Source organism: Tachysurus fulvidraco, chromosome 1 (assembly GCF_022655615.1).
Source record: "Tachysurus fulvidraco isolate hzauxx_2018 chromosome 1, HZAU_PFXX_2.0, whole genome shotgun sequence".
Classification (NCBI taxonomy): domain Eukaryota; kingdom Metazoa; phylum Chordata; class Actinopteri; order Siluriformes; family Bagridae; genus Tachysurus; species Tachysurus fulvidraco.
Genome location: NC_062518.1, coordinates 49,638,795 through 49,661,522, shown reverse-complemented (window position 1 = coordinate 49,661,522; position 22,728 = coordinate 49,638,795). Strand labels below are relative to the sequence as shown.

At 43.5% G+C, this 22,728-nt stretch overlaps 1 protein-coding gene and 1 non-coding gene across 3 annotated transcripts in view; one reads left to right on the top strand and one right to left on the bottom strand.

Annotated features, from left to right (window-relative positions):
* The window catches only part of wnt9a (wingless-type MMTV integration site family, member 9A), a 22,010-nt gene extending 6,747 nt beyond the window's left edge, over positions 1–15,263 (top strand). The window contains exons 2-4 of the mRNA XM_027168669.2: positions 7,338–7,597; positions 8,298–8,560; positions 11,082–15,263. Of these exons, the coding sequence (XP_027024470.1) occupies positions 7,338–7,597; positions 8,298–8,560; positions 11,082–11,549 (991 nt within the window). The 3' untranslated portion in view covers positions 11,550–15,263. The remainder of the gene's footprint in view (positions 1–7,337; positions 7,598–8,297; positions 8,561–11,081) is intronic.
* A 2,487-nt stretch (positions 15,264–17,750) lies between these two features.
* Positions 17,751–20,513, bottom strand: LOC113657119. 2 transcript variants are annotated; one of them, XR_007140892.1, is made up of 3 exons: positions 20,311–20,513; positions 20,030–20,178; positions 17,751–17,938 (listed from the first exon to the last, which is right to left on the bottom strand). It is a non-coding gene; the product is annotated as a wingless-type MMTV integration site family, member 3A (transcript). The 2 variants fall into 2 exon arrangements; XR_007140891.1 differs by having other exon boundaries at positions 20,367–20,513.
* Between the last annotated feature and the right edge of the window lie 2,215 nt (positions 20,514–22,728).

Below are 22,728 nucleotides of genomic sequence, written 5' to 3'. Positions count from 1 at the left end.
TATCCTCACTCCTCATGATTCCTACACACCGATTTAAAAGTTGTTAGCGATAATGAAGCACCACCATTCATTCATTCATTCATTTCCTACCGCTTATCCGAACTTCTCGGGTCATGGGGAGCCTGTGCCTATCTCAGGCGTCATCGGGCATCGAGGCAGGATACACCCTGGACGGAGTGCCAACCCATCACAGGGCACACACACACACTCTCATTCACTCACACACACTCACACACTACGGACAATTTCCCAGAGATGCCAATCAACCTAACATGCATGTCTTTGGACCGGGGGAGGAAACCGGAGTACCCGGAGGAAACCCCCGAGGCACGGGGAGAACATGCAAACTCCACACACACAAGGTGGAGGTGGGAATCGAACCCCCGACCCTGGAGGGGGGAGTGCTAACGTGATAACCACTAAGCCACCGTGAAGCGCCACCAAAGTTGTGTAAATAAAGCGAGCAGACGGAACCTGAACCGACTTCATCATCATGTCTCCGGCAGCTTTTGTTACCAATCGGAGTGTTGTAGTGTCAGTACTACACTCAGCACTGCTTCGTCCCACCGTCACTACTCTCAGTTCTAATGTGAATAAGAATACGAGTATTGTGTGTGTGTGTGTGTGTGTGTGTGTGTGTTCTCCTTCTCCTCAGTATACTCTACATTCCTGCTCTGTTCCAGTTTTCGGTCGTTCAGGTGAACAGCGTTAGTAATATTTGTGGTCGTACCGGTTCCATTAGTATGGTAATGCTTTTGTGTGTCAGTACTGATAGAGTTAGCTGTTTAGGGTTAGTACTGTGTGTATTGGAGGTGGTACAGTTAATGGAAATGTTAGTATTGTTGTGTTAGTCTCGTTAGTATTTAAGTATATTAGTATCGTTACTGCTAAGGAGAAGATGCAGGGTGTTTAACCCCGTCACGTCCATAAGATAGTCTCTTCTATCCAGGGGTTTTAATATTGGAGCGTGGCTCGAGTTGAGCAAGTGTGTGTGTGTGTGTGTGTGTGTGTGTGTGTGTTCATACAGTGATCTGTGTATAATGACATAAGGCTGAGATTTTCAGGGCTCGGTCACTGTCTATACTTAACACATCTGTGATGACAGGAGCGCCTGAAGGCTGTGTGTGTGTGTTGTGGAGATCTGGCGTAGGAACATCATTCGTGACGGTGTTGACATGCTCAGTTATTCATCATCAGCTCGGCGTGATATTTTCCACACGAGGTGTTTGAGAGAAGCTCATTTTTAGATCATGTCCATGACACTGACCTGGTCTGAGCTTCAGGATCGATCTGAACGCGTTCCCTTGGTCACCTTGACCGTGTTAGTATCCGTTCCAGGACACCACAGGTCATCACCTGCTGGACACAAACTATGTCTCTATCCATGTGGAACAAACAAAAACCGACCGCTTACTCTGGTATCTGAACCACGATGTGGCTCCAACAGTCTGTCAGCTCCAGGCGAAGTTACGACGTGAAAAGATTCTATTTGACATAATTGTGTAGCTGCTCGAACCTGATGTCCGCTGGAATAAATGTGCTAAATGTGATTTAGTGGATGTGTGTGTCGCGTCCTGCGTCACGTCCTGCTCTGCTCTTATATAAGCTGCTATACTGAGACGACCGGAGAGTAAATTGAACTCCACACACACTTTCTCTCATCACTGGGAACGCTCTCGAGTTCTCACCTGTACATTCCCACCCTGTGGCATTGTGGGTAAAAAGGTAAAACTGCAGAAGTGTGAGTGTGTGTGTGTGTGTGGGGAGTGGGGGTGAAGTGTTTACCCGGAGGGCGTAGGGATTAGCGGATCTCCGCGTCTGAAACGGCTCTAGTCCTACAGCCGCTTTTGTGCAGCAGATATATGATGGACGTCATGTAGAAAGAACGAGCAGAAGAAAGACGCGTCGATCCTCTTATTGTTCTCGAATTCTCGCTCCGGGGTGTGAGCACATCGCTGCACGAACGACGTACACCTCACCAGGATTAAACTCACTGAGCTGATTGCGACATGCAGCAAAAAAAAGAAATGGTATATAAATCTTTACAGAAGGTTCCTGATACGATGTCAGACACATCGTATTTTTTTTTTTTTAGCATCGAAGGTGAATTTGATCTCATCACCACACCGAACCTTCCACATCACGGACCTAGCGTCACACCTCTGGAAGTTTTGCAATAACATGAATTACACTATGAACTTAAACGCATTCGTCATGTTCGTCATCCCGTTACAGAGTGTGTACTGTACTGTATGTTGTGCACATTCTCTTGTGAAAATACATGCATGTAACCTCACAACCCCACAGAACCCCCAAGTTGCGACTTGCCTGGTTTCCACTTTGAAAATTCGTCCCCGTTGTCAAAGCGGAGGAGAAAAGCAAACATCTCTTTTTTTTTTTTCTTTTTTTTTTTTGGAAAGAATGTATAATTTCCTCACTCAAGCTTAGACATGTGTACAAAGTCCCGTGGGCCTCGTTCACAGCGTGGACCGTGACGGACGCTCGCTTGGAGGAGTTTTGGGTAGCTGAAGGTCAGTAAGGACTCATCTACTGTGTCCTTTAAATGTAGTAACACACCTACTGTATACAACACGGTGTGTTAATGACAACATGTCGACTTTCAATCTACGTTAACTTTCGTCATCACAAAGTTGTAGTCGTCAGACCGTGCTGGTGTAAAGACGTGGAGAGATCGGTAACCTGAAGCAGCGTTAGCTCACAGCGTTAGCTCACAGTCAGGTTAGTGCTACAGAACGTTTACAAGGTGCGACGCGGAAATGTGAGCAGGGAAGAGATGGAGTACGGCTGCGGTCGGTCTCTCGCTCTCTGTCTTCGTCTGTTCATAAACTCATGAGTTTTAGGTAACCGGATAAATACTTTATTTATACCGGAGGAAACTCATAAACACCTTGCACAAGGCTAGCGATCAACACTGCAGCAAGGAAGGCTAAGCAGGACACGGAAGCTTTTACTGGCCTGACGGGCTGACTATTATTTATTTAAGAAATCTATCCCCTCCTGGTGTCATTTTGGTGTCCAGTTTGGAGTTCTGACCAGAAACCAGAATAGTTTACTCAATCCGGACAGAAAGAAAACCCTATAGGTGAGAGACACCACAGATTAAGAGGAAGAAGGAAAGTAGCGATACTACAAACTGGCAAAAAAGGAAACTAGGGACCTGGAATCCGGACGAGAAGAAAACTAGAGATTAGAGACTAAACTGGACTACAAGGAAAGCTGGGACCTGGTAACTAGGGAAGAGTTAAAAACCCTGAGGATGATATTAGGAAAGGAACGCAGGAAGTAAAGAAATGTAAACCAGGAGTCGTGGAATTTAGGGAACACAAGGAAGCTAAAAAAAAACAGAAAACTAGAAACAAAGTAGTAAAAAAGTATATTGACTGTGTTCTGCTGCCTGCAGCTCTCAGCCAATCAGAACACACCGATCCGGACGGCTAGTGTTGCTTTTATACTCACAGACCAGATTGAGCACATGTTTCTATATTCAGAGTGTCAGATTTAAGAGAATACACTAGACTGCGTAAAAAGCCTCTGTATGTGTGTGTGTGTGTGTGTGTGTGTGTGTGTGTGTGTGTGTGTGTGTGTGTGCTAAAGAGCGAGAGAGAGAGAGATTCCCATAAACCGGTTTATCCACACAGCTGTGTGTTAGACATGTAAAATTGACCCAGAATTACACATAATGAGCGAGAGGCGTGTTGTTGAAGGCTGGTCTGGAAAACCTCAGAATGCTGGTCAGGGTTTTATTGACGCTCGCTCTAAAATAAACTGACACCAAGAGGTGTTAGGGCATCGCCCGCTCTGCGTGTGTGTGTGTGTGTTTGAGCATTTTGTCATGCCAGAATTGTCCTTCCCTCTTTCTAAGGGGAAAACCAGAAGGGACTGCACAGTGTCCACAGTGTCCACAGTGTCCCCTTTACTGCTAATAGAGTCAGGAGATGTTCTTCAGGTTTACATTTCAGCTCCAAGGCTTTTCATCTTCATTTTCTTCATATGGGAAGAACAGCAGTGGAGCATCTGACCTGACCATAATATTATTTTATACAACTGAGGGTTAAGGGCCTTAGATAGGGGCCCAGCGGTGGTGGCTTAGTGGAGCTGGGATTTAAACTCCTAACCTTCCAATTGGTAGTCCAAGCACATTACTAACTGGAACATAGTATAGTATAGTACAGTATAGTGTAATATAGTATAGTGTAGTATAGTACAGCAGTGGTCCCCAACCCCCGGGCCGTGGACCAGATGGTACCGGGCCGCCCAAGGAACATTAAATTATTTCCATGTTATTTACTGTGGTGTATTTCTCTCGGGTTTGTGCGACTTTCCATGGACGAGAGGTTAACCGGGAGCCGAGAGACGTCACCTAAAGCCGCACCGATACCGCGCATACGCAAAATATCATGATATCGGGCCGAGTTTAGGTGACGTCTGGAGCCGAGCGGCTGCGAGCGGCAGAGGTGTTGTAGCTTTGGTGGAGAGAGAAGGTGTGTATCGCTCTTCTCTCTGTTCACCGGTACTTTGTCATGTTTAACAGTGCTTGGTGTACGTGTATATTGTGTTTGCTCAAATTTAACCCACAAATTAGCAAAAATGAGCAACAAACAGACGTCGTTAGAAAGTTAGAAACTCTGCCGGTGTTCTGGATTAAAGTCATGGCGGAATACCCTGAGATTGTCACCACAGCACTTACATCCCTATCGCCATTTCCGACATGCTATCTGTGTGAAGCGGGGATTTCTGCAGTGACGGCAACCGAAACAAAACAACGGAATAAACTGGACATAAGCGACACACTTCGGGTGTCATTGTCTACTGTTACCCCAGATGGAACCGTCTCGTTGTAAAGAAACAAGCTCAGGGTTCTCATTGGTCTAGCGTTGTAGTGAGTTAAAAAGGCATGTTTAAATACAATTACATTAAAATGATAACTTTTAATTTAATTTCATAGCCCCCACCCCCCACCCCCAGCGGGCCGCGGTAAAATTATCAAACGTTGACCGGTCCGCGGCGAAAAAAGGTTTGGGACCGCTGTAGTATAGTACAGTACAGTACAGTACAGTACACTATAGTATACTACAGTATAGTGTAATACATTATAGTGTAATATAGTATAGTGTAGTATAGTGTAGTGTAATATAGTGTAATATAGTATAGTGTAGTATAGTATAGTGTAATATAGTATAGTATAGTGTAGTATAGTATAGTGTAGTATAGTGTAGTGTAATATAGTGTACCTAGTCTCGTTGTCGTCCGTCTCGTGTCCTCTCGTCTCGTCTCAGTGTCGTCTCGTGTAGTGTACATCTCGTCTCGTCTCGTGTCGTCTCGTCTCGTGTCGTCTCGTGTCCTCTCGTCTCGTGTCGTCTCGTGTCCTCTCGTCTCGTCTCGTGTCCTCTCGTCTCGTGTCGTCTCGTCTCGTCTCGTGTCCTCTCGTCTCGTGTCCTCTCGTCTCGTTCCTCTCGTCTCGTGTCGTCTCGTCTCGTGTCTCTCGTCTCGTCTCGTGTCGTCTCGTCTCTGTCGTCTCGTCTCGTCTCGTGTCCTCTCGTCTCGTGTCCCTCTCGTCTCGTGTCTCTCTCTCGTGTCCTCTCGTCTCGTCTCGTGTCTCTCGTCTCGTCTCGTGTCTCTCGTCTCGTCTCGTGTCCTCTCGTCTCGTGTCTCTGTCTCTGTCTCTCCTCGTGTCTCTCGTCTCGTGTCCTCTCGTCTCGTGGTCGTGTCGTCTCAGTGTCGTGTAGTCGTTCGTCTCGTGTGTCGTGTCGTCTCGTCTCCGTGTCCGTGTCTTCCTCCGTCTCGTGTCGTCTCGTGTCCTCTCGTCTCCGTGTCGTGTAGTCTCTCGTGTCCGTGTCGTCTCGTCTGCAACGGTCTCGTGTCGTCTCGTCTCGTCTCGTCTCGTGTCCGCTCGTCTCGTGTCGTGTCGTCTCGTCTCGTGTCGTCTCGTCTCGTGTCGTCTCGTGTCCCTCGCCTCGGTCCAGCCCTGTATCGTCCCGTCCCGTCTCCTACTAGTATAGTACAGTATAGTACAATACTGTACTACAGACCATGGTGTAGTGTAGTGTAGTATGGTATGAATGGTTGTGTAGTATAGTGCAGTATAGTGTAGTTTAACAGTCTGTAGTATAGTATAGTACATTGCAGTATAGTATAATATATTATAGTAGTAAACTACACTATACTGCATTACACTACACTACAAGTCACAAACAAGCTAACTGTACTAGCAATGTACACTATACTGTACTATATTCTACTGTACTATACTCTACTATACTATACTATACTACAGACTGTTAAACTACACTAAGCTGCACTATACTACACTACACTACACCATGGTCTGTAGTACAGTATAGTATAGTATAGTATAGTACATTGCAGTATAGTATAATATATTATAGTAGTAAACTACACTATACTGCATTACACTACACTACAAGTCACAAACAAGCTAACTGTACTAGCAATGTACACTATACTGTACTATACTATATTCTACTGTACTATACTAGACTGTACTATACTATATTCTACTGTACTATACTATACTACAGACTGTTAAACTACACTAAGCTGCACTACACTACACTACACTACACCATGGTCTGTAGTACAGTATAGTACAGTGTAGTATAGTATAGTATAGTGCAGTATAGGTGTACATTGCTAGTACATATAGCTTGTTTGTGACCTGTCAGTCATTAAGATGAAGGTAGAGTTACTTACAAATCCCATTAAACACCATTATAACTGCACTAACCATAACAACATGTCCAGTGACATCAGAGAATCACATAATGTCTCACAGGATCACTGAAATGATTCATATTTCTGTCTTAATATGTCTGTCACTTGTTTCTCCTATGTGTGTGTGTGTGTGTGTGTGTGTGTGTGTGTGTGTGTGTGTGTGTGTGTGTGTGTGTAAATGGTTCAGGCTACATTCCTGCTGGTGAATACATGTAAAGAGGTGTATTAATGCTTGGTGTTTTCTCACACACATGGATTCCTACAACATGTTTGAACAGAGCATGCTCAGGGCTATTCAGCTTAGCACACCATTGCACTGTTTGTTAATCTAACAATTACACTTCTCACACTCTAATGCAGACTTCTGATTGGCTGAGAGCGGGACAGACGATAATTACACACTGTAAAAACACACAATACAAAGTGTACATGTGTTGCTGTCTGGAGGAGCACGCTTATTGACTAAACCATTACCCATAATGCACTGGGACACAGCGTACGTCCTACGTAGTGGTTTCGAGACACCTCATGGACGATTTGAACACATTACATTAATAGAATAATATATTTCTTTTGGTTTTCAGGCTGACGGGGAATGAGCCCCTGTCCATGCTACCTCTGAGCTTCCAGCCCGAGGACGGACCAGCGAGGGCACACTACAAACTCTGCGATCGGCTCAAACTGGAGAAGAAGCAGCGCAGGATGTGCAGACGAGACCCAGGCGTGGCCGAGACACTCGTGGATGCCATTAGCCTCAGTGCACAAGAGTGTCATTACCAATTTCGCTTCGAGAGGTGGAACTGCACCTTAGAGGGGCGCTACAGAGCAAACATTTTAAAAAGAGGTGAGTGTCCAGTTGCACGCTGCTTTCCGATTGGCCGAATGCTGTATGACATCTTCTGATTGGCTGAAAATCAAAGGTAGCCAATTTACAATGTCCCTAGGTTTCCGGTGCCCTCGTTCTTAATGTCTCGAGACTTTTGTACCCCTACGGTATTTAGTAGATTTCATTGTTTTACATTTTATATATGTTGCGTATTTAAAAGCAAATAAGCATTTGAAACACTGTATACATACTTATATTGAAATAATATTACAATATGCGATATATTATATTGACTTTTCATTATTCCTGGGAGAACTGCTTGAGCACTTACAATGGAATTTAATAGGAAAAACACTTTAAATGAGCACAACCATATGGAATAACAATCAGGTTTCACTGCTGGCTCCTCAAAACACACGTTCTTCTCCATCATCCAGCAATGTTCAGCATTATGTATAATAATGAGAAATCCAGTGTGGAGGAAGTTGAGATAAAGGAACTAACGCTGGACTTATAGGAACAAACGCTGGACTTATAGGAACAAACGCTGGACCAGAATCTAAAGTAGTTGTGCTTCATTGAGATCGGGCAGATTACTAGGCTGGTCTAGTTAGGAATCTAGGCTGATGTAGGAAACTGTGCACAAGTGCAGGTTTTAGTGCTGATCACTATGAACAATCCCAACAGAAGCTGATGGCAAGTGTGTGTATGTGTGCAGGTTTTAAAGAGACGGCGTTCCTCTACGCGATCTCCTCAGCTGGTTTGACCCATGCCATGGCTAAAGCATGCAGTGCAGGACGGATGGAGCGCTGCACTTGTGACGAGGCTCCAGACCTGGAGAACCGAAAGGCCTGGCAGTGGGGGGGCTGCGGGGACAACCTCAAATACAGCAACAAGTTCGTCAAGGACTTCCTGGGCAAGAGGCCCAACAAGGACCTGCGAGCCCGTGTTGACATGCACAACAGCCACGTTGGCATGAAGGTGGGTGTAGACTTGTGAAATTCAGCCCTGCCTCTGTGCACCTCACTCGGCACGTTTCCAGCAAATTCACTGGGTGCATAATGTTAAACTGTCAGATGTGTCAGTCAATACATCATGTCTGCGTTGAAAGCGCGAGTGCTCAGATGACGGCTGACGCATTTAGCAAGAATGTTGCCGTACCACATCAGAAAATTAGGCTTGTAATGTTGACACTGTAGATTTTGGGTTGTAAAATGGGCTGTGAAAAATGTCCTGTTTAGGCAGCAGCGTAATGACATTAACTAACACACGGTGATCTCTAACCTCGGAGTCACACTCTCCGTACCGCAGATATCTGGGCACTAGATAGTTGTGTACACGAGGTCGGCCTCGGCGTCGGCACCTGTACTCACCTGGGGAAAGTTCCTGCTGGATTTTCTGAGCTTCAGATATTCTGATGAGTATTACACCTGTGAGGTTGCCAGATCTTGTTAGAAGCATGCGGTGTTGTTAAAATAACATCTACTGTAGATACACTGGCTTTTAAACCCCAAAAAAATATCACCACATGACCCAATATCACACAAGTAAAAAAACTCTGAAGGAATTCTCAAGTCTTTGGATACGCCTGCGATCTGAATACCAAGGTGTTTCGGTACGGACTCCTCACGTGCACTTAACTCGACCCTGAAGAGAGAAGCATGCGAGGTTTTGTTCTGAGACTGAACCACGGTGTATTTGGGTTTGCTTTTGGTTAATGATGTTAAAATGATTACACAAACTTTAATTTGAGGTCACGCAGTTCAGGCTGTGTTCCAATAACGCAGTTCTCTGGGTTTGGTGTCAGCTGCTGTACAAGGTCAACAATCAGCGTGTTAAATTCCTGCAGCTGCTCCAACACTGCCAAGCTTAAAACTCCTTTAATCGAGTGTTTAATTCAGCAATTTATTAAAGTGTATAATGGACCACCGGTGTGTAAAAAGAGCGAGCGCGTGATGTCTAGCCAGAGTAAACGGCAGGCACTGGCACTGAGGGTGTGTTCGGACTCCATCGCATTGGTACCATTGTTGTTTAAGTACGAACATAAATCACCACAGTCTGGCTCTGAGATCGCCACACACTCGTTTCTCCGCCGTTCCTCCTCCATCCATTTATCCATCTCCGAGATAAAAGATTTACAGCGCCATTCTGTTTTTCTTTTTTCTTTTCCCCTGCCATGTTTGGGGTCAGATCCCATATGGAGTGAGAATTGTGGAATGTGCTGGCCTCGCTTTCCCCTCGGGTCTTCACGCTGACGGTTCACATTTCGCTTTCCATTGTGCTGCATGTGCAGCTTTTCCAAATCCACCTCACACACACACACACACACACACACTCACACACACACACACACACACACAGAAGAAGCACCTTCTCCCCAGTGTTTGTCTTAAAAGTTCATGTTCTCACGAAAATGTTGAAACACACCTTGTGGTTTCCGTCGTCCCGTTTCCCCCAGACCCGAGCATACATTCTTGCTGTGGGAAACCAGAACACACACTGCACTCCGGCTCCGAGCTGACACGCATGGAGCGACGTGACGTTTCAGTGCTACGACCACTCTCATTATTTAATCTGATCTTTCCCTCTGTGTCCGTCGGAATACGTTTGGATATAGACGCTACAGTGAAATGGTATCATGACCGATTGCTCTGACGGGCGTCAGGTTCTGAGTATGAAGAGTTATCAATGAGGTGGAGGAAAAAAGGTGGGAGATGGTGTGATAGTGTGAATATGGTCTCACAAACAGAAATAAAAAAATCGATGTATTCACACGTTCCTACCATGAGGTGTGTCCCAGTCTTTAATGGATCTCCTCCCACCAAAACAAAAACAAACAACTACGTCAGTATTTAAAACGAGGTCTACGTACATTTACATAAACAGTGTGAAATCTGATCTAACCCCCAGCTGATGTCCTTTCTCACACCTGCTAACACCAGACCTTCGTCTAACTTAAAGGAAAAGGTGTCTTTAAAGCGCCGAGCTGTACGTGTACCGAAGTAGTCGTGTGTGTAATTAAGTAAGAATGCGGTACTGCGCTGCACTCCCAGCGCTCAGCTTCCTGTCGTCAACATCATTAAATCAGATAAGTGGCACAAAATATCATCAGCTCAGTTGTGTCCCAAATTGTTTGTGATTTTGACCCTTTTTGACACCACAATGCCTCATACAGTATATGAAACTCGGTCCCATTTGTTTGCTTTATTAACACTCTAGGCCACAGTCCCAATCCATCGTTAGCCAGTTAGCATTGAAGCTAGCCTGAAAGTTAGAGCAATCATTTGTTGATTTATTGATTGTTTTTTTTTTAATAGTTAATCTGAACAGAATTGAGAAGATCTCTACTCACATGTCATTTGTAGCTGAAAGTGTAGCTCCGTGTTACTTAGCGTACGTGGGACGGTTAAGTACAGGGTTAGTTGGTGTTTGTTAGTGTGAACAAACAATTGAACAAATGATTCGATCTTTCCTCTAATATGTTTGGCTCTTTCCTGCACAGGTCATTAAGGATGAGGTGGATACAACCTGTAAGTGTCACGGCGTGTCAGGCTCGTGTACGGTGCAGACATGTTGGCGTCAGCTAGCGCCATTCCACAAAATCGGCATGCTTTTGAAGCAGCACTACGAGAAAGCACGCAAGATAGCCAGCGCCACCAACCAGGCGAAAGGTGAGGGCGAGCTTCCCCACGCACCACCTCGTACCCGAGCCGAGCCTTTCTCACGCACCTCTGACCTCCTGCACATCGAGGACTCGCCCAATTTCTGCCAGGCCAGCATATACTCGGCTGGGACAGCAGCACGAAAGTGCCACAAAGACAAGAACTGTGACGCCATCTGCTGTGGGCGTGGCCATAACACGCAGAGCCGCGTGCTGACCCGGCCGTGCCAGTGCCAGGTGCGCTGGTGCTGTTACGTTGAATGCAAGCAGTGCACGCAAAAAGAGGAAGTGTATACATGCAAGGGGTAACAAATAATACCCCAGCAGCCACACATCACGGACAACGAGGGTTTCTGAGCCTGACTGGAAAAGTGACGGACGGTCGTACACTTTCAGACCGAAAAAAAAAACCAACAACAAAAAAAAAAGCAATAACTTCTCTCTTCTATCTCAAATGGACGGATTTTAACTTTTTTGGTGAAAACTATTTTCCAGGGACTTTTTTCCTTTTGACACTCTGGAAACCTTCAGAAAATTAACCAGGGGAGAAAAGTTGGTCTACAATCTCATACGTCATGAGACTGTGTGTGTGTGTGTGTGTGTGTGTGTGTGTGTGTGTGTGTGTGTGTGTGTGTGTGTGTGTGCTTGCATGCTATCATTATACGTGAGAAAAAATACCGACGGGGTGTGAGATTTGTTCGAGAAGCACATACCTTCTTCACCCACACTACAGTGTGTATATGCACCATGTACATAGATTAAATTGTATTATAATTATTTTATATAGAATATATATATATACCACTTATCAGAAATATGTCATAAGAAAAAGCAGAGAGTAATAACCACTAAGCACGACAGTGTGCTCTCGTTCACTTGGATTTTCTTCGATTTCTTGACAAAGCCCTTTATTACCAGACTTAGCTTCAGGGGACAAACGGACATGTGATTTTAGAAGGTCATCAGAAATGAAATGTTTCCATTCCACACGATGTAGTCACCAGCCCACAGTGTTAAACCGCTAGCTATAAACTCCAGACGACTTCAGTTAGCATGGTTAGCCTTGTTGCTGTAGAAAATGACAAACGCAACAAAAGCCGAGTTAACACGGCGAGTGCGTCTCGGCTGACTGACTACATTTAGGCGATAGGGACAACGTGGACATTCAGTTTTGGTCCAAATAATCACTTTAAATGTTTTTGACTTAGCAATGTTGACTATTCAGGGAATCTTCTGTAAAACCACTAATCATGTGATCCATCGTAACAAATCCAGTGTTGACTCGTTGCTCCGAAAGCAATCTGACGGTTTTAACAAGAGCCTGAATAGACAGCGCTTCCACTGACATCAAGGCTGCGTCCCGAAAGCTAGCGTGCACTACACATGAGCGTTATTCATAAGAACAACAGCTAGCAAATAACGCAGGATGATTTTGCTAGCTAGCGAAGTAGCAGATATATTTAACGCCGATATAGAACCATGTCGGATCGGAAAATATCACTCATAACCTCGTGACGTCTGACGGAGCTTCAAAACGGTGGTTTGAGCAAGAACATTAGTGTTTGAGATGAAGTCTTTGGCAACAATGCTAACATTTGGGACGTAGCATGCAAAAAAAAAAATACATATATATTTATATGTCCCACTGACTTCTTATATATATATAAAAAAAGTGTACATTTCTAAATTGCTATGGAAGTATACTTCAGTATATGATACTAAAATCAGTTTAGGTATTAGTCTAGCTAGCGCTTAAACTAACACATGCTAGCAAATCTGTGTTAGCGAGTTACATGTTCTCACAGAAGCAACCGGAATTAGACTTCAGTACAGTCGGAAGGTTAAATATTTAGTATAAAAAAGATCCTATTAATTTCCAAATAAATCAGTTTATTAGCGTTAGAAGTAAAATTTCAGTATAGCGACTTAAGATCTAAACGTCAGATCCACACACACACACCTTCCATGCTACATGCTAATGCAGTGGCTGCACACGCTGATATTTTGACGAGACAGAATTCTATACCCTGTAAATAGAAATGCTTTCTATAGAACTGCCTATGACAAACTAAGTGCGCTCATATATACAGATATATATCGCGTATAATTTTTATCGTTTAAATACATTTTTTTTTGTTTGTTTCAGTACGATTGAACTACTGAATGAGACCCCGATTAGCGAAACAGCACAGTTAGCGCACTGAAGCTTTCCCAGTATTTATGGATGTGTATTTATATATGAACAAATATCTGGCTACATAAAGTTGTAAATAGTTTACGGTTACGTTCCTGTGGTGTAAAGCCGATTTTGAGGCACATGCGCAGAAATTCCACTGCGAAACTAACGTCCAAAACAGAGAATTTGTCAATATCACAGCGATACTAGAGTGGCTATTATTTGTTAGGCGCACACGTATTCCTTAGCTAAAAAAAAAAAAAAAGTAAAAACAATTTAGCATTGCTAGCATGAATTACCATGCACATATTTTTCTATTCTTCTGTCCCCGTATTAACTGATACGCAAGTTCACAGTAGCACAGCTGCATTAGCTTAGCATCTGTTATTCGTTTGAGATTCATGAGCAAACTTAATAAGCAAAAGAGCTAACGAAGCCATGACAGCGTCCAGTTTACTCATGAATCTTGGGTTAATCAAAAGTTTTAGATTCCAGGAAAAAAAAAAAAAAAAAAAAAAACATTGACGTGCCTTGACTTTCTGGGTGTGTGTATAAGTGTGTCACATCAGTTTTCAGCTGAATTCCAGACAGTTTTGTGAGAAGGACGGATGGTAATTAAAGCAAACCTCACACGCTACATGCAAACCATAATAGCAAAGTGGAAGACGTCGGTGTGCATTCCTCTAAACCACAGCTGCACAAAACATGTTAGCATTCGCTAAACGTCCTCGGCCTCCAGCACACGCGTTCACAAACGCTGAAAAAGATCACTGATGTTGCTAATTAGCACGGCTGCTAGGCACTTTCCCTCCAGGATAACGCAGCGGCCGCGTTTTCGTTTTCTCAGCAACAAAACACGTGATCGGTGTGATGCTAACGTTGTGTTTTATGTCTTCCGAATTTTTAATCTGTAAAGAAACTCTATTTTTTAGGGAAATTTTAACGACAAATTATAAATTATTTTTTAAATGTTTTATGAGCATGTGTACATTTTGTACAGATGAAAATTTTGTATGGCGTCTTTTTTTTGTACCGATTATTGGTGGTTTTGGTGTTTCTTTTTTTGGGGAAGCAGTGTGTGTTTAAAATTCAGCGTAACTGTTAGATAAATCAGCATAATGCCATTAAACAATGATAGCTGTGCTGTGAACAATGACTGGACCCCTCGGTGTACGTCGTCACTACGGGGACATGATATATAAGGAACTGAAAGAATAATGATGAAATGTTTTCTTGCATGCTTTAGCATTTCTACCCAGGTAGCAGATTTAGATGTGTAGCATTAATCTTAAAGGTGAACTGTAGGGTTTTAAACTGTTTCAGTCCAACTACGAGCATGTGTTTTTATTCCATCAGTTAACAAGAATTATAGTCTGTCGTAGTCTTTGGCTGCTAGCACTGCTAAAGTGTCTGTCTCTCAGCCAATGAGAACAAATGTAAGTAGACTGATGTTAGCAAAACATGCTCGATTAAGTACTTAATAAGTGATGGAATGAAAGCAGCACTTGTTAGTGCACTTGTTAGTTTAGGTAGTCCCCTTAGTTATGTCCCCTTGTCCAGAGGGGTCCAGTCACTGTGCCGTTCTCTCAGTTTGTGTTCAGTGATTAGTGCAATTCCACAGCTTTGTTTTCCCAGTAAATTTCCTCTCTGGGGCAGTGGTTTGTTTCACTATCCACTCTGTCGTGTCTTATTATGGGATGCTCAGATGATTTCCCTCTACCTCATGTGTATAGCCTGTAGGTATAAACTGATCATGCGTGACTGGTAAGAATGTATTTAAGTTATTTAACATCTTTGTATAACAAAGGCAAGAAAATCTGAAAATATTAAATGGATTTTTAAAGAAATTTCCTGGTGTGGTGGATGTTTTTTTTCCCAACAAACAGATGCAGGATTAAACATGTCAGACTACAAAATAAAACCCTACACAAGGCAAGATATCATTCTGCTCTGTTCATTCTTTTCCCCTCGGTTTTCCAGTTGCCATAGTAGCGGTATTTTAACTTTACAAACATAAGTGACAGATATTTGATTATGTTTGGGGACAAAGACTGGATTAGGGGGGAAAAACAAGCAAAGTAACTAAAAAAATAGGTTTGAAACATGACTGAAAACAGAGACTGATAATTGTTCCAGGATTGGGGACCAAGACAGAATAGACCAGGGGCAGTACCAGAACCTGGACCAGGATTGGGGACCAAGACAGAATAGACCTGGGGCAGAGCCAGAAACCAGACCAGGATTAAGGACCAAGGCAGAATAGACCTGGGGCAGAGCCAGAAACTGGACCAGGATTAAGGACCAAGGCAGAATAGACCAGGGGCAGAGCCAGAAACCAGACCAGGATTAAGGACCAAGACAGAATAGACCTGGGGCAGAGCCAGAAACTGGACCAGGATTGAGGACCAAGACAGAATAGACCAGAAGCAGAGCAAGAAACCAGACCAGGATTAAGGACCAAGACAGAATAGACCTGGGGCAGAGCCAGAAACTGGACCAGGATTGAGGACCAAGACAGAATAGACCTGGGGCAGAGCCAGAAACTGGACCAGGATTGAGGACCAAGACAGAATAGATCAGAGGCAGTGCCAGAAGCTGGACCAGGATTGAGCACCAAGGCAGAATAGACCATGGGCAGAGCCATAACCTGGGACTGAAACTGGAATAATTTCAGAAACAGGATCAGTGGCTAAAACAGACAAAGACAAGAACTGGATGAGGAGGTTAGACATGATAACACATTAGATTTGGGACTGAATCACATGGACTGGACTGGGGACAGGATTAGAAATTTGTGAATGAGAAGTGGTACAGCCTCAGAAACATTCAGCTAGGTGGACTGGGCAGGGTGAATGTATATAGACATGTGTATATGGTGCCCTGCAGCGGCCTGCCATTCAATCCAGGGTGTATTCCCATCTCACACCCAGTGTTCCAGGGAGAGGCTTGACCCACATATAGGACAGGTAACACACAGGTTAACCTGCAGGCACAATGGGATGTTATTTCATAATCAGAAGGGATTGTCATTTCCTGCCTTCTCACGTTTCCTTCCTCAAGTCTCACTCGAACGCAAAGAAAATACAATCCAAAATAAGGGAGAAGTGAAAAGGGAACAAACTTTTGGTCTGTCAAATTCTTTCTTCCTGTTTTTCACCACAGATTAGTTAAGTGTAGGAAACAGACGATGTGTGTTGCATCTGAACAGACATTCTGATAGAAAAAGAACAAAAAAAGCAGTGAAGATCCTATGATCAGTATTTAAGCTACTGTATGTTCCAAATATGTACAATGGTGTGGGTCAGGGTTGCATATAGAGATACACAAACCACCATAAACATTCATTCATTCATTCATTCATCTTCTACCGCTTATCCGAACTTCTTGGGTCACGGGGAGCCTGTGCCTATCTCAGGCGTCATCGGGCATCGAGGCAGGATACACCCTGGACGGAGTGCCAACCCATCACAGGGCACACACACTCTCATTCACTCACACACTCACACACTCCTGACAATTTTCCAGAGATGCCAATCAACCTACCATGCATGTCTTTTGACCGGGGGAGGAAACCGGAGTACCCGGAGGAAACCCCCGAGGCACGGGGAGAACATGCAAACACACAAGGCGGAGGGTCGGTGAAGATATTCATCTGCAGGTTTACTTTAATAAACCCTCTCGCTTCTCCCAGTGCATTATGGGTAATGTACGATGTAAAGTGGCAGTTCTATTTTGTGACCGTTCGATAGCACGGTGCTGAGCAGTGAACAGAGCTCACGGTTCACAGGGTTGAAATGGAGGAAAAACTGGCTTTAAAATATAATAACCTTCCTGTTATTGGACATTATTATTATTTTCATTATTAGGCTGATGCAGTAGTCCAAGAATGTGTGTATGTGTGTGTTTGTCAGAGTGTGTGTGTGTGTGTTGACTCAGAGGTCGTGTAGTTTTGCCAAAACATGACGGCAAATCCCTGTACACACTCAAAGACGGAGGTTCAGGCCCTCTGACAGATGTGTGTGGAACAGACTGGTCACATTTCACAATTATTCCACTCAAATATGAAATATAAAATATAAATATCCACCTAACATGGCTAACCATTAGAATAAGTAGTAGTAGAAATAATAATAACACTGGTATAATAATAATAATAATAATAATAATAATAATAACAATTATGATGTAAATTAAAAACCCAATGAAAATGAATATTATAGGACGTCACAGGAGGGAACTTGTTATTAATCGTACTTAAACACTGTTGTTGTTGTTGTTGTTGTTGTTGTTGTGTGGAACGGTTTTAATTTATTGTCTATACTTACTTTACCTTCATGGCCAAAGTCTTCCCAGCATGCTTTGCTCCACTATGTTCCCATGTGGGCTAATGATGAATTTATGCCATATGTGAAGAACCATAACTGCCATCAAATGTCTGGGAATGGTCCAGATGTTTTGCTGGCTCCTCTGGAGGTTTTTCCTTACGTGGTCTCAGGGCCAACACTACCTCTGGTTTTGTTCACTGGAGAAAATGCAGTAGTTAGGCACAGAAACACGAATGCTCAGAACACAGCTATACTAATGCTAACTAATGTTACTTAAATACTGTAAGCAGCTTGTGTATCTGGTGCGGGGGACATTAGACATTTCCTGTGTACAGAGTGAACAAATTGGGGCTCTGGATAATGCCGTCTGCCAAATACTGTACGTGGTAGTCCAGGGGCTCAGGACCGTCACATTATTATCCCAGAAAACAGGATTATATCTTCTCAAATCATGCTAGACTCTCTCCATAGAGCTTCAATGAACACGTTCTTGTTTTTAACTGGAGAGCTGATCAGTGCACTAGTCCCTACATAATACACGCCTTACATTGCCACATAACTATATATCTATAGAGCAGGTAGGACAAATAGTGTTAAGATAAGCTTTAAAACAACCTATAAACATATTTAAGAAATCACAAATTTCTTGTTCTATTTAAAGGTGGGGTCTCCGATTTTTGAGAAACGCTTCAGAAAACCACATCGGGCCGAAAACTAAACAAAAATCAAAACAAACGTGTAGCCAATGAGCAGAAAGGGGCGTGTCTTGTCGATATGGGCGGAGAGAGTGTTCGGTGCGCATGTGTGACATTAGCAGAAAGCGGTTTTAACATCGACATGGAGGATAAAAACAAAGAAAGAAAGAGAAGAAAGACTTACGATAAGGACAAGAAGTAGGACGTGTTAATATAGGATCAGCTTTCCAGCGCTGGAGAGAACTGAAGGAGCAGGAAGTTGGCCACATATTCACAGGTTGGAGTTTCCCGAGTCAATAACTCCTGAGCTAAACGTTGTTACTACACAAATAACACCTCTTTTCTATCGTAGTAATGTAGAGAGGCAGCTACAACCGCGTTTTGTGTAGTAACAGCGTTTAGCTCAGGAGTTATCGACTCGGGAAACTCCGACCTGTGAATATGTGGCCGACTTTACTTAAGACGCCGAGGCGCTTTTTTCCTTCTCGATAGGTGAGTAACGTTGGTTTTGCTTTGTTACACAGAACTAATATATGCCTTTGTCCTTTACATCATTATGCTTGTGTGGCATTTTTGCTTGTTTGTTTATCTACAATCGTATTGTTCTTCCCTTCAGCTATGATAAAGACACGTTTCTTTCTGTTAGTCGCCCGGGTTACGTACGTATGTGTGGGCGGAGCTATCGATACAGGGGTGGGACCCGTTTGGGTTAGGGGCGTGTTTGTTTTGGTGATTTTATATGTCAACATTGGCTTTCAAAAATCAAAGACCCCACCTTTAATTTCAATTAAATAGTCCGGCATCATGAACTGAGCTTGTTTGACGGCAAGCTAACTGTTCTGCTTAGCCATTTTCTTCAAAGATACACGATGCTAACATTTTGATGTTGCTTGTTATACATATGTGGGCTTCAGATGGGATAAAAAGACTTTAATCTATTTATTGAATATTGAATATTCGATTGAATCTGGGTAGGACTGTTGAGCTAACCAGTTTCAAGCAACGTTATTGTTCATGATACAGTACGTGATGCCCACGCAAGCCGGAAGAAGAGAGAAAGATTTGGAACATCATATTTTCATTTTCAGTCCAGATATTACACTCTGACACTAATCCAGTTGTACGTTTTGTGTAACATTCTGTTCGGAGTGATAGTGGGTAAGACAACAGGGTTCCCCGTGTCGCCATGACCCCATCTGGTGTGAATACAGAGTGGTGTAATGCGTTTTCACAGCTGCTAGTGAACAGGAAGTGGCTGCAGAAAGATTAATAAAACAAAACAGTATATAAGTAAAATAAAAGTATGTTTCCTGTGGAGGTGAGCTAATCTGTCTGAGTTAAACCCAAACCACCACATGCTGAACACAGCACTAATACACAACTAACACACCCACACACACACACACACACACACACACACACACACACACACACACACACACACACACACACACACACACACACACACAAGTGTTAGCATTTAAGGTTTAAATGTCCCACTTTAAACAGCTTAAAGGTAAAGTGTTTAATGTGAGATGTTAGTTCAGGTGTGGTCATGCTGTCCTGACAATGTGAATACAGTCCTCTATACACCTGAACTCTGAGACGTCTCCTTTTCATTCTGGCACACGCTGAGCCACTAGCGTCGTCAGACGATCCCCCAGAGGCCCCCTGTTCCCAGACCTCACCACTACCGCCATAGCCTACAGAGTGTGTCCTCATCTGTCCCGTCCTATCAGATCCTTATAACACACACACACACACACACACACACACACACACGATGTTTCATAGATTTTTTGTGCATGTTTTTGTACAAGTGATTCTCCTTACATAATAGATAGATAGATAGAGAGAAAGAGAGAGAGAGAGACCTGCATTAGTGGGTTAGGTGATTATAGTACTGCACGTTTAGCACATCGTTACCCACCGACTCCCAGCTCTCTTTCAGGTGGTTAAAACTCATTTCGGAAAGAGTGATGAGACCCGAGCGGAGATCCGTTCCTCCACAGCTGGTTGTAATTGCCGTAAGTACCTGCGCTTGCTCCCGCTCGTCCCTCACTACCTAAAAAAACCAAGTGAAACCTGGAGGGTTAAAAAAAAAAACAGAGAACAATATAAGCAAAGCAGGTTAAGGTACAGTAAGTGCTGCGTAACCTGAGACTGATAATAAAGGGGTAAATAAACAGCCCTTTATCGATAGACTGATATGAAATACTTTTTATTGCGTTTGATTTAAGTCGGAATTTATCTCGCACAAAACTCATCTAGGTCAGACATGAATTTAAAAAGATATAAAAAAGATCCGTCCTGTGTTTGTTTTTAATCTGTTGATATATCTGTCACACTACGAAGCATATACAAAATCCCAAGGATTATTTGTAGGTCATACGCAGCAACCCAGGTCGAAGTTTTCCTTCAGGAAGAACATCATAATAATAAATAAACACTTTGCTCTATAAATAACAAACCCAGCATGTGGTTTCTTCATTACTGCTGAATATCAGTGGTCCCACAGAGGCAATGGCCACATCAGAGGCCTCCAGTTTTTGGCACGTTGTGTGTGTTTTGCATTTAAGAGGTGCAGGCACAGCAACATTTTATTTCATAAATAAAAACTTTCCCCACTGAAGCCCTGTCTCGGAGGGGAAGCCGTAAATACTTAAACACGCATACGGTATGAACACAGCGTCCATCTGGTAGAGACGGACAAAATGTAAAAAAGGGACGGGATTCTCTGGGTATTTTGGTTCAAGGATAACATAAAAACCTTCCTGTGTGACTTCCTGATTATCTCAACAGTTGCTCCGATCCTCAACGGCCACTTCATTTCCGATCCCTTTACCTGTGATCTCAGCCTTGCCAGTACATTATCACACATTCCCAGTCTCCTAACCCCTTAACCTGGTCACCGCAGTACCTCGACTCCTATTACGTCCTCTCTAACAGAGTTGCTAGGAGAGTCGCCTGAAGATGCTGCCATCCCAGCAGCCTCAATGACAGAGCAGAAGTAACTTATTCTAAAATAAAACAAAGTGTGTTAGCCGACAGAACCGACAGAGAAAGTGTTTGGTACAGTATTGTCTAAAAGAGATGACGCAGAATCTATTCAGGAAAGAAAATGGACATATTGTGATAAAGAGTTCGGGCTCGAGTCAGCTAGAAGAACAACTGCAGCTACTGATGCCGTTTCAATCTCAGCTGTTATGGACACAAAGGCATCTGAACCATTTACCCCAATGATCCCAACGGTTCCTCAAGTCTGTTCCCCACTTCTCTTGCATAAATAGCCCCCATTGATGATGGTTGTGTCTCTGGTTTCTGCCCCTGTCCATGCAGATAGCTTGGTTTTCTTTCCTGACTTTTTTATTTAGACCTACATACTAAACTAGGGTGCAGTATACAGCTACTGCCCTCTGTTTTTCCTCCCTCAAAAGGTATGACCTCAGCAAGTGGGAAATAACATTCAGGTCAAGTCAATTTAACGGTTTATCCTTAGTTTACGCATACACAGCTGGGGCAGTATGTAAGGAAATAAAACAATGGTCCAGGACCTTAATAGGACATAAAGAAATAAAGCTTCAGAAAATAACAAGGAACTTGGGACTAAGTTTAAACCCACAGTTCCACATAATGTGCATGTGTGCAGAGAGTGAAAGAGACAGGACAAAACAAACAGTTACTAAACACTACAGAACACTACACTACAATACTGTAGTGCACAAAGGGCAACGCCAACCAGAATGCCATGCTACAAACTGGAAGCTCTGGTAGGAAACATGAGACAGCTGTTAGCAGCAGTTTTGTAGCAGCATTAATGAGGAGGTGTGCAAACATTGTAAAGATGAAATGTAAAGTTGAAAATGAGCAATGTGTGGTGTGTGGGGGGGGGGGGGTTGAAGAGTGTGTGTAAAGGTTGTGTGTGTGGTGTGAAGAGTGTGCGTGAAGGGTATGTGTAGTGAAGTGTGTGTGTGAGGGGTGTGTGGTATGCAGAGTGTGTGTGAGGGTGTGTGTGTGGTAAAGAGTGTGTGTGAGGGGTGTGTGTGTGTGTGTGTGAGGGGTGTGTGTTAGGTAAAAAGTGTGTGTGAGGGTGTGTGTGTAGTGAAGAGTGTGTGTGAGGGGTGTGTGGTGTAAAGAGTGTGTGAAAGGTGTGTGGTGTGTGATAAAGAGTGTGTGTGAGGGGTGTGTGTCGTAAAGAGTGTGTGTGTGTGTGTAGTGTGTGGGGTGTGAGTGAGGTGTGGTGGTTGTAAGAGTGGTTGAAGGTGTGTGGTAAAGAGTGTGTGTGAGGGGTG